The sequence below is a fragment of the Mercenaria mercenaria genome, chromosome 19 (assembly GCF_021730395.1).
Source record: "Mercenaria mercenaria strain notata chromosome 19, MADL_Memer_1, whole genome shotgun sequence".
Taxonomy (NCBI): domain Eukaryota; kingdom Metazoa; phylum Mollusca; class Bivalvia; order Venerida; family Veneridae; genus Mercenaria; species Mercenaria mercenaria.
In genome coordinates this window covers 16,052,663-16,065,735 of record NC_069379.1, presented here as the reverse complement: position 1 = coordinate 16,065,735, position 13,073 = coordinate 16,052,663, and the positions used below count along the sequence as shown (strand labels likewise).

The following is a 13,073-nucleotide window of genomic DNA, read 5'->3' as shown; positions in this document are numbered from 1 at the left end:
CTTTACGGTAACGCAAGTTTTTAAAAAGCGCACCCTAGCGGATAGGTGCTCACAGGAAGTACTTCTTTCCGGAGTGAATACAGAATTTCATTCAATTGCTAAAAAATATTCATCACTCAACCATAATGAAAGAATGATTTCCAGTTGTTTGAAAAAAATATTGGTTTCATTTAAAAGATCAAGCATCGGCCAGAAAATGGAAAAAATGTCATTAATAAGGAAACGGGAACGCGGTAATGACGTCACCGTGACACTGTTATCCCATACATTTTGCAACGTATGGTATTCAATGTTACAGGTATGGTGACACTAAATGTAGACTTTTTCAAGTGAATACATGTAGGTTCTCCTGAATTCTTGTGACTAGTGAATTGTTTCTTTGTGACAAATAAATGATGCATAATATTTTTAGCTAAATCCGATTTCTTTGAGCTCGCTTTGAGGCTTTGCCTTATTTCATATTATTCTTTTAAAAGATAAAACATAAGAATTTGGAAAACGCGGACCAGGATACAAATTTCGCAATGTTCGTCCTACATGTAGCTTACCACGTTGCGAAGAAGTCAACAACGACGAGTTTTGTACCAGCATTTGTGAGCTCCACGTCAAAGTCTGCGTCGGTTTCAACAGTTCGAATTTGTCCTGTCATTTTTAAATGTTTTTTTTTTTAAGTTGAAGTAAACGCAAAGTACGATGACTACTGAAAACTTGCCGCTTCCGGTGTTTTGATATTGAAGAACTCAAAGTCGTCTTTAAACCGAAAGACGATTAAATGAAGAAAAGACCAATAGCGCTAGTATAAAAATATCTACAGCATTGAAAATAGGTATTTCATCTCTAAACAGATGTAAAACAAAACTTCTTACCAACCGTTGCAAAATTTGGGAAAATACATTTCACTTTAAGACACTTTAAGTTAGTTTCTGGTTTGAAATAATAAAAGATTTTATATATAAAAAAACTAAAAAAAAAAAAAGGACACATTTCCAACAGGGAAAGCCGCGTTCCAAACACGTACGCAGCCTCCCTAGTCGAACTAATCATTATCCGACGCATACAGTTTTATATTGTGACGGTCAAAAAAAAAAAAGCAGCCACTCAGCATTGATCAGTGTGCTTGTCTATATATCAGCCCCAGTCCCGCCCCCTCCCCCCACTCCCCAACGTTAACCCGTCACGTGCGCACAACTAACATACTCTCACACAAAGCAAACACGCTATATATGAAAAACGAACAAATAAAGGAACAATAGGACACTACCTCCAAAACCACCACCTAACCTCACTCTTACCCCAACATCGTTCCAAAGTCACAGGACAGTGTAAATAAATTTAAAGTTATCCCCGCTGATCCGTACCTGTACAAGACCAAATGTTTATGAGTTTTTATGCAAACTATCTGGTCTCCTAAAGTTGTCCTAGTGCGATTCGTGGATTTGCAATTTCACCAACATCAAAATTAATGTAATGAAAAAAATTTTACATATCTTTCAAGTTATTGTTTGGTCAAGATTTTGGCAGACATATCTATAGCTGTACCTGTATTCATGGATTTGAAAGAGGTCTAAATTTTTATTCAACAATTTCTAGTGCGCTTTTAGAATCGATCTGTAAGTGTAGAACATCATTATCAAATGAATTTATTTTACTTTATAGATAAAATCATTGTGTTGTAGTTAAATGTCGTGTAAAACACTGTTGTCATTATATTAAATATTCGCTTGGAGCTTTAATATGTAGAACATTTGTGATACGTGACATTAAAATTCCTTACAAATGACAATACCATGTGCCAGGCACAGTATAGGACAACACTGACTTAAGCCTAGGAGGAACCGGCTTTATCCAATGGACGGCACTTCTCTGATAAATTTGGGGGAAACATTTGTACCATGTATATAGTCCAAATATAAAATTACTAAAGGTAACAGAAAAACAAACCAGCAACCATTAAAAAGAAAACATATTTTGTGAAGTAACAAGTCAAATATCTTAAAAATGTGAATTTAAGTCGTTAAGTCCAATTCTAATATGCAAGAATAGTCCAAATTCTGTCCTGGTCAAATTTGAACCCTCCAAATTTCACACAGAATCCAAACTGAATTTAGCATATCCAAAGAATATGCTTAATTTTTTTTTTTATTAATTTTCATTATTAATGTAAATCTTCCAATGAAATGTTTAATTCCAAACTGGTAATATTTCTTACTAAGCATCACAGGAAAGGTTTTCATAAGACCTTGCTTAGGTTCTACAATTGTGCTCAAACAGCTTCCTATTCAAAATTAATCATCATGGAAAAATCCAGCACTTTCATGTATCACCAAGAGTAAACAAAAGATGCAAGTAAAACCAGAAAAAAATACTAAATCTTGTTCCCACCCTGTTTATCAGCAGAACCTTCTCGAAAACCATGAAATATAAATAACTTGTTGACATACATGATGTCTCGAAAGAAGGACAGGTTTAACAATAAACAATGGGTCATCAATATTCAAAATAGATAAATAAAATAATAAAGTGAAGCATAATGGGGAATGACATGTACATAATATACACTATGAACGTCAAATTGTGACATTTACCTTAGAGAATTGAGCCTTTTAAATATGGATGGAAGTTGTGAACTGGAAACAAAACATACTTCGTTTGACCTTAATATTGGATTTTGGTATGCCTTAAGGTGCAACACATTGTCTGGCTGTGCCCTCCACTGGCGGCAAAGTTAATGATCAGTCTCAAAGCAGACTCTGGTATCCCTTGACCTTTGTGTGTGAGCTACGGTGTTGGTCTTAACCACTACAGTCACACTACTGTTGCAGGGACAATTTCTTCCAAGTAATATACAAGCTCAAGCAACTAGGGCACTACAAGTTCATAGCTTTCTTTATGATATTTTGCCAAATCCAACATTTGTACCGTGTTCCCATTAACTGTTTATATATAATATGTATCAGGGCATCATTATATTGATTTTCAATCAAATCTGTAAGATGATCATAGAATGCAACGAAGCAGAATAAGAACAGACTCGGCCTTATTGAGTCTAATCGACAGATTTAATGGTATGTACTACATCCATTACATTCGCTTCAGTTGAGCTCTATCTGAGACTTTTTCATAACAAGAGGGGTTTGTAAAACATGCCTCCGTGACATTCAGTCTCGAATGTCTTCAGCATTAAGACCCAACAACAAAGGGGCAGATCTCGCTGACCATAGACGATCGTGATTTGAAGTGCTTTGATTATAGATTCAAGCATTTTCCAGTCATTGATAATGTGTGCACTTTGACCTTTAAGCTCCATCTTTATCGAATGGACACAGGCAATCACCCTATGAAATTAGAAAGCCCAAAGTCAAAGCATTAATATTCTTTTAAAATTTCAAACCATTAATCTTTGACCTCTATACCACAAAAACCCTCAGGATAATTATCTCCTAAATATGAAAACTGACGTCTTCTCCATGTTTATACTTGCAAAGGCTTTTTAGCCTCAGTCACAATTACCTTGGCCTTTAGATATGAAGTATGACCACTCAAGGCCCTAACGTTTCTGATTTTGATCTCTTAGTCAATCATTTGATTTACTTGCCCTCCGAAAAAAACGAAAAGGGCCATCTACTAACCACAGTCAGTTATCCTATATTTGGGAGTTCTATACATAAGAACTCTCAAGGTAATGATCAGAAACAGCTCTATGCCTAGCAGTCACCACGATCTAGAAATTTTACACTTGTATCTCAAAATCATCTGGGTTTTTTTATCGACTCCCAGGAATCACCATATGATGTTAAGGCACTGCATATTTTGATTCTTCCAATGTTTTAAAACTACCTGCCTACCAAGTTTGATGTTCCGTCATCGATCAGTTAAATTAATTTTCAGCTCAAGGCCTTGAACAACCGACCTCAAAATAGAAAGGGGTCATCTGCTGCTAAGGGTCAGCCTGCCTATTATGTTCGAGATTTCAGTGCCGAAGCATTTTTAAGTTACTAAATTGGAAGTAAAATTTTCAGCCCAAGGTCATAACGATCTTGACCTTCGAGTAACAAACCTCAAAACCTTTGACCTTAAAAACTATGTCTTTGGATTGTTTTAAAATGGTGCCATGTAGTGGTTAAATTTTGTAACTTAATTATAGCCCAAAAATGTAAAACATATAGAAATTTTGTGATCTTTACTTTTGAGGCACTGACCCAAATATCAGTAACAGTATGAAACTTGTTGTACCTAGCCATTATAGTATGTCTGAAAGACATAGCTGTTACAATATATACAGAATCCAGGAATACTGGTTAGGTTAACTGCCCGCCGTTACATGACTGAAATACTGTTGAAAAACGGCGTTAAACCCAAAAACAAACAAACAAATGTTACAATATATATCTTAGGGTCTGGAAACCATTTCAGTCTCCAGGTCACTGTGACTTTGAACTACTGACCAAAATAAGCCTCGAGTAGTGCTTAGTCATCATGGTAAGTATGAAAACCGTAGTTGTTCTAATTTGTGGCTAAGTGCCTGGGGAAAAAGAAGTGAAATTAAATGCAGCTTTTTTTTTCAAATTAATGGACGCCAAATTTCCAAAAGACCAGATATAAGAACAGCAAAGTAAGTTATTTTAACAGTTTGCACGAAATATTTAAATGTTTTTATTATCGAAGTCTGAATTTTAACAAATACATAAACGGCAATTTTTCATCTGTAGTCATGTTTATCAAATCTGCCCGCTTCCACATAAGGACAAAGCTTTTACTGCATATTAATATATATATATTTATATACAGAATGCTTTGCATTTTTGAAGCATAAACAAGTGCACTGCTGCACTCCTCAAGTTTGAGAAGCAAGCACGATCTAGGCACCATCTCATTAGACCTCGGACTGGACAGTGTAATGGGACTGGATGGGGTATCATGTCACGTGTCTACTGCGTGATCCTCCAGTGAGGCAGCACTATATAGTTGGGCTTTGTGTTCACAGCCACAAGTACACTCGTTTATATGACTAAAAAATTTTTGAAAAGACATTAAACCCAAACACTCAGGCTTTACACCTCAGTCCGATCACTTGCCAGACCTTGACCTTTGTCTTAAGATACAAATGTACTTAAAACTCAAAAAGTTGTTGATATCTCAAATTCTGGCTGACAGCAAATAAAAAGGGGTCAAATAAACATGTGCAATGTCACTGCCAAGTTAAAGGACCTTACAAATATTTAAAAGAAGGTTCTCTTGATATTGTACAGAAACTGCCACTATGACCTTGACCCTTTGATTTATTGACCTTAAAACCAAAAAGGGTCACCCGATGCCAAAGAGTAATGCCCATATCGAGGCTGAGGATTAAACAAATGTAGCTAAAAGCATTTTTAAGTAATTGCTAACTGACAAACAGACAAACGAAGTATTGAGAACAAAACTCAAGTCATGCCATAGCAATTATTTTAATATTATTTTCTGAAAATGATCACAAGTATGTGTATAAATGTAGCAATTAAACATAGCACTCACACTAACATCTCCATAGCACAATAAAAACAGCATAGAAAATAGCACTGAGAATAAATGGCCATTAAACTAAACTAAGGTCGTGCTATATCAGTTATTCCTGCATGCCAGAATGGATTTTCCTGTGTGTTTGCGGGTGTAAGAAGACTCGCATACTGCAATTTATGAATGAATTCATAAATTCATACGCTACTATAATAAAATAGTGTTCAAAAGAAAATAATCTGTTCTACTTCTTTTCTTTTGTTAATTAAAGAATACGGCATGCAAGACACTAATTAAAGGTGCAGTTGGAAAGATTATGCCTTCCTTTGAGGGAGATTTGCTAATTTTGTAATATGTTTGTTTGTTTTGTGTTCAACACTGCTTTCTACAGTATTTTAGTTATGTAGCAGTAATGGTGGGCATTTTCCCTAGCCGGTGTGCCTGGATTTTGTAACAGCACAAACCTGTTGTCAACAACTGAATGCCAACTTCCCAAAATGCATCAGAGGTGGAAAACGAATGATTTCAGACAAAATGTCTTTTATCAAATTGTCATGGAGAACATAAGCCGTGCCCACGATCTGTAGATATGCGCTTTTCCCTATTAAGCTAAGCTGGCGGGCATTAAGATGAAACATGTATTATGTCAAACATTCTCTTTGCAATATAACTTTTCGGTGTCTATAACTAGCTGACAGTACAGTGCTCTAAACCAAACACTAATAAACCATGGTACGAGTTCCATTTTGGCGGAAAAAGGAAACATTTTAGGAAAACAAGAGGGTCGCTCACCTGAGTTATATGAGCCACATGTTTCAAATGGCAAACTGATGCTAAAATATTCGTGGTCACTGAAAGTCAGTTTTAAAATCGGTATGCAAAACTGTACATGTCATACAAATTTCAAGGCTGTAGGTCAAGGTCACAGTAAGGTGACCTTAATCACTTTGGGTCATTAGAAAAATATAATTAAACAGTCTAGGAAATATGATCTGATAATGTTTTAAGTATTTTTTTTCTATATACATGTAACTCATATAGATGGCTTGGCGCAAAACAGGTCCATGTGACAATTTTTCACAAAATCACTTTTTTGCATATTTGGATAAAGCATCCTGATGAGACACACATTCTCAAAAAAAAAAAGTGAAAAAAAATCTTATTAATTAATTTCATAACTCCTAATTAGCAAATAGATCTATCTGAATCTTATCAAATTTGTAATGCAAAATAGGTCCATCTGCACTTGGTCTTGTTTTGCATTATAATCCGACTTATCTCTTAAAGTCTTTCTGCACTTGGACTTACTTTACACTGATGTTTTCATAGAAAATGATAATGCTAATGCTAGATTAACCAGTTAGCTGTTTAAAAATTACTGGAATGTAAGTTTCAGCTGACAGAAACATACTTAATTAATATATATAGATTTTAAGACCAAAAAAAAAAGCTTACATATTAATAAGCTGTTATAATAATCTGATTGAGTACCTGATAACATTTGTTAAATGTCACTCAAGTAAAAATAACAGTGTCATAGTTGACTTTCATAAAACACATGAAGTGTTGTTTTTTTTCTGTCAACTCTTACTGTGATAGAAAGCTTGTCAGTTGAGCATTAGTGCTATATAGGATCTTCTTATCAGATTTTATTTCTCAAAGACAAGCCTGTTGACAAACTATATTAAATTGCAGATTGAAAATGTTCATTTCAGACTAGTCCTTTTTATACTCTACAGTAGCATTTATCTTTTAATATTATCTGTATTATGAAATTGATTTATAACTAGAACCTTGAATTTCGACTGTGCAAAATGGCATCAGATAAGATAAGAATTGTTTTATTGTTCGTTTAATACATATTCTGAACACTAAGTCAGGATAAAACATGCAAATAAGAATCATCTTTTGCATTAATTAATTACTCATTACCAGTTTTATAGCCGTAAGAAAAAAAAAGAAAATGTTTTCCTTCTTGATAATAATTCAAAATGAATATTAAAGTTTTATTATATTTATGACTTAGTAATATTGTTTACAGATAGATACATTTTTTGTTATAAGTTGTTCTGTTGGGTTTTATAGCTTTAATTTTTTTATTTCATTTCAGTTCAAAATGGAAGTTCAAGCATCTTTGCACCAAGGCGACCAAAGCTTTTTGGGTGCAGGCAAACAGTGTACCTGTAACAGCCTTGTTGCCGGCATATACAGCAAAGAAAAACATCCAACAGATTGGATATCATCAGATTTAGACACAATACTTACAGAAGGGGACAAACTGTATCTAAATCTTGAAAAACCAAATGACCATCTCTTGGTATCTGAACTACCAAAAAGTGTGAAGTTTCAAAACTCAAGATACTCTGTGGTATTTGATCTACCATGCTGTGGGACACTTGGCAGGAAGGATACGGAATATCCCTTCAGGACATTGGAAGATTCAGTGCAGAAAGTAGAAGACTTAGCACTACTAACTGTTGGATGCTATGCTGTAACAATACTTAAACGAGATGACAAGGTGTTTATGTTCGATCCACACAGTCGCAATGAGCTTGGAATGTCATGTGTTGATGGAAAAGCCATTTTAACCAAACACCAAAATCTTGTAAATCTGTGCCAATTCATTAGACATCTAGCTGCAACCACATTACCAAAGGCTGATCCTGGTCTGTTTGAACTAAAACGGAGTATTGTTACTTCTGCAGAGTTAGATGAATCTTATAGTAGTGATGATGACTTTGACGCTTTCTCAACATGCAATCAGTGATGGTGAATACGACTGCACCTTGTATGCTATAAATGAAAAATTGAAGGCCAGAGTAAATGAAATTGAAAAGGTGTTCCATGAGGATTCTCAGTCTGAATTTGATTTGTCTTATGCAACTGAAGGAAGTGATCTAAGTAGTGAAAGTGACATCCCCATAGATCAGTCCTCATATACTGAAAATACAGGCTCTCCAGTAGCAAACAGAATGGAAGGTGCTTCTCCAACTTCACCACACAGGAAACAACTATTAAATGACTCATTCATTGATGAAATAATTCTGCAAGGACTTGCAAATGAATCAAGCCTTTCATTAGATCTTTTACAAGGCAGTGATTCTGATGATGATATACCACTCATTTCTGTCAGAGAAAAGCTTGTTGCAACACCTGCAAACAAAACAACCATAGAATCCAGCTCTTCCCTAGGTAACCGTGGAAGAAAACGTATAAGAAATGAAAGCAACTGGAAGAGAAATATAGCAAAGAAATTAAGAAATAGTGGAAAGTCATACATATCAATGTCTGGAAAAAGTAAGCCAGTCCATAACCTGAGGAAGGGTTGTGGTGATAGGTGTAAATTCAAATGCCACAAAAACATACATGATGAAATGAGACAGAAGATATTTCATGAATTCTGGAAAACAGGTGATGTTGAGAGACAGAGGGATTATCTTTCATGCTGGGTAACTGTTGAAAACAAAAAGCAGAGAACAACAAATGCACAATCAGTTCGGAATATCACCAAGAAGTAGCATTTGAAAGCAGATGGGAAACTTGTACGTGTATGCAAAACATTTTTCCTGGATACTTTAGGCATTAGTCATACAGTAGTCGATACTGCATTGCGCAAAGGACCTAATAAAGAAAACCTTGCAAGTGGAATTTGTTCTGACAAACGTGGCAAGCGCACAAACAGAGTAAACAAAATCCCTCTGGAACAGCTTCTGCAAGTAAAGGAACATATTGACTCGAATCCCAAAAATAGAATCCCATTATTGCCGTAAAGATTCTGAAAAATATTATCTAGAACCAGGGCTTAGTGTTCCTAGAATGTACAGTCTGTATTTGACCAAGTGTGAAAGCAGTAATGACAGTCCTGTTTCTATCTACACATACCGTTACATATTTGACAGACATTTCAATCTGACTTTTCACAAACCAGTGAAAGATCGTTGCGATTTATGTGCAAGATATGAAAATGCTAGCGAGGAGGAGAAAAGCAACATGAATGATATGTTCAACAGAATGTGAAATGCAAAACATGGGCTAGGGAGATGAAGGCTGAAGACAAGGAGAAATGCCAAACTGATTAGGAACTAGCAGTTTCTTGTTTCGACTTGCAGCAGATACTTCTAACACCACACAGTAATGAGTCTGTCCTATACTACAGCCGTAAACTGTGTACATATAACCTAACAGTGTATGACATTGGTAGATTCTACTAGAAATGACTTCTGCTTTCTTTGGAATGAGACACAGTCTGGTAGAGGACCAAATGGAATTGCATCATGTGTTAACCGCTACTTAAAGCTGAAGGCAAAACAAGGCAAAGCTAAAGTCGTACTCTATTCAGACAACTGAATGCCAAAAAATACTTAAAATTCAAATCACTGCAACATAGATTTCTTGAACGTGGACATACTCAAAATGAAAATGACTCGGTTCATGCTACCATTGAGCATGCAAGCAGAGGACAGTCCATCTACACAACTCCGCAATGGACAGCTACAATAAGAATGGCACGTCAAAATCCAAGGCCTAACAAGGTCTCGGAACTAGATTCCGTTGATTTTTTAGATTTTAAACTACTGTCTAAGTCAATAGTAAATCTAGATGACACTAGAGAGCAGAAAATAAAATGGATGCAGATAAAGGTTGTGTCTTTTGAAAATGAAAATCCAGAGATTGTTAATATAACTTACAGTGATAAATCATTTGTAGAAGTGAACCTTAATGTTCGCAACATAAGCACAAGAGGATTATCAAGAACGCCAGACTTTAGTCTGCCTCATCCTCAGCGGATGTACACTGTACCAGGAAAAAACTTGCCAAAACTCACATCTGCTAATTTTAAAATATAATGATCTAGTCCATTTGTGCAGTTCAAATGTGATCCCACGAGTTCACCACAACTTTTTGTATTCACTTAGGCATGAAGATAATTGACATGGTGGACAAATGTCAGAACTGTTGAAAAAGAACTGTGCAGTTTTACTGCCATGTACACCAAAAATAGATTTTTATGTTTTGATATTGTACAGCCATAAGGTTTTAACAATTTCATTAAAATGCTGCATCATTAAAACAAAGCATCAGAAAAGGAAGTATTAGTATACTTCAATACATTTGAATCAGTGTTCCAAGGACATTTTTGAGTTTTAGGAACGTTTGCAACATACGCATTAGGTTGTTGAATGTAAATTTAATGTTTATTTTGAAGTTTTTATAAATGCACAGGAGCATAGAGAAATGCTGACACTTTTACTTCCAGTGTACCGGGGTATATGGCTGTTGTGAATTCTTTCCCTACTTTTTTTATTTTGAGTTGTTTCCAATTAATAACAATTATACTTGAAAAAAAAAGATCAGATAATTAAACACATACTGGTACATATACTTGTAAATAACACTCTTACTATTGTTCTACCTTATAGATATAATAAGTACAGTATAAATGATTTTATGCTTTGAATTATCATTTTCAGGACATTCTTAATGATAGAACGGTTCTTGTTTTAACTGAGTGCATTTGAAATCATAAACTGAATTAATTTCAGAAATAAAGAAATTAAAGTTTACTTTCTTTTTTCTTGTTTTGTGTCTTTATGCTATGCAAGATAAGTTTATCTGCATTAACTTATTGACCTGCTATAGAAAATTACAGTGCAAAATAGATGGACCTATTTTGCACTGAAAACCCTGGTACAAAGTAAGTCCAAGTCACAAAAGTAATATTTCCATAAAAGTTAAAAAATAATTGTGATTAGGAATGGAATCCATTCATATTTGTTAGTGATATTTCTTAATTTAAGTCAGTTTCATCTTTTTCTTAAGAAAAGAAACAGTTTTTTGCTTCTCCTGTAAAATTTCAAAAAGTGTTTTGGGCCAAGCCATCAATATAACATGTGATCCCCAGGGCATAGATTGAACAATCGTATTAGAGATCCACTAGGTAGCGCTACATACATTTTTTGTACCAAATATCAAAGGCTTAGGACAAGAACATTTTTCCCCCTAAATAAGTCTATATTAAACTTGAGCCCCCTAGGACAGAGCCCTTTTCACACCTGGGGCATAACTTGAAAACTTTTGGTACAGGAATACTAGGCATGGCAACATACCAAATATCAGAAGCCTATGCCTTGCAGTTTCAGACGTTTTATCCTATATACGTCTATGTAAAACTTGAGACCCCGCTCCACACCCCCCCTCCCCACCCCCCCCCCGCCATGACAGGGCCTCTTTTCACCTCCAGTAATAATTTGAACAATTTTGGTAGGGGACCACAAGGCAATACTACATACCTAATATCAAAGGCCTAGGTCTTGTGATTTTAGACAAGAAGATTTTAATAATTTTTTCCTATACAAGTCTATGTAAAACTTGGGACCCCGGGGGCGGGGTCTCTTTTCACCTCAAGGGCACAATTTGAATATTTTTGATAGAGGACCATTAGATGATGTTAAAAGCCAAATATCAATGCTCTACGCCTTTCGGTTTTGGACATGAAGATTTTTAAAGTTTAAAGTCCTTTCAGTTGCCATAGCAAGCAGAGTTCTGCATGGAGCTCAATTTTTTTGAAAAGTTTTGAAAGGGGGCCACCCAAGGATCATTCCTGTGAAGTTTGGTGTAATTTTACCCACTGGTTTTCAAGGTTTTTTTTAGAAAATGTTGATGGACACACAACACACAACGGACATTGAGGGGTCACAAGAGCTCACCATGAGCCTTCGGCTCAGGTGAGCTACAAAGTTGTTAGGAGACGTTTGTACATACAAAAGCCACTTTACATGTACATGCATTAGAGAGAGATGCCAAAATTTTAGAATTTTCGAAGATAGATTGAAATACATTCAACTAAAAGTCTAGACAATGATTTATAAGTCCTTCAAATGACCAAAAATAATTTTACAAATGCAAAATTTATGATAGTTTTGTTTATGTCAGTAACAGAAGTTTTAATATTTGATTTTGGCAACTCTTGCCTTAAGCCAGTTACAAGCAGAGATATCTATTAGTTTACTTCCCTTGCAATTACACAAGTGAGTGGAAAATGAAAACGGTTTTAGACACAATAACATCATAACTTTTCGCTGAAAAAAACATTTGGGACATATTCGTATATTTGATTTAACCTTTAAAACCTGCTTCAAATGTTTTTGTCAGATTACTTATGGTAAAAAATTAACTTAAAATGTACTGATTTGGCTAAATATAATTTTTCTTGCAAACTGAAGTTTCGTCATATTATGAACATAAGAATATGAGCCGCAATAAAGACGTTTTCCCATCTTCGTAACCAATATCGCAATAGCGGAATTAGTGAATTATGACTTCAAACTACAGATATTTATAATCAAGACAGGTTATAATACACTGAGTAAAGCGTTTTAAAGCAATCTTAAGAAATATAGCATTTATTTCCAGATATCTAAAAAATATTTTTCTTTGTTGTCGAACGATCTGGAGGTAAGTCCCTTTAACCAAGCCAGTAATAAAATGAAATACCAGAAGTATTTTATTGTGGTGAAGATAATATAGTTTTGCTTGTATCAAAATGGAACAGGTTTTGTAATACTGGACAGGTAGGA

At 35.0% G+C, this 13,073-nt stretch overlaps 1 protein-coding gene across 2 annotated transcripts in view; it reads right to left on the bottom strand.

The window, feature by feature from the left end:
• The window catches only part of LOC123542121 (thioredoxin-like protein 1), an 88,890-nt gene extending 88,147 nt beyond the window's left edge, over positions 1 to 743 (bottom strand). Inside the window, exon 1 of one of the 2 annotated variants that reach the window (XM_053530946.1) lies at positions 549 to 743. In XM_053530946.1, the coding sequence (XP_053386921.1) occupies positions 549 to 649 (101 nt within the window). In that variant the 5' untranslated portion in view covers positions 650 to 743. The remainder of the gene's footprint in view (positions 1 to 548) is intronic. The other variant, XM_045327782.2, reaches the window with a different exon arrangement.
• Between the last annotated feature and the right edge of the window lie 12,330 nt (positions 744 to 13,073).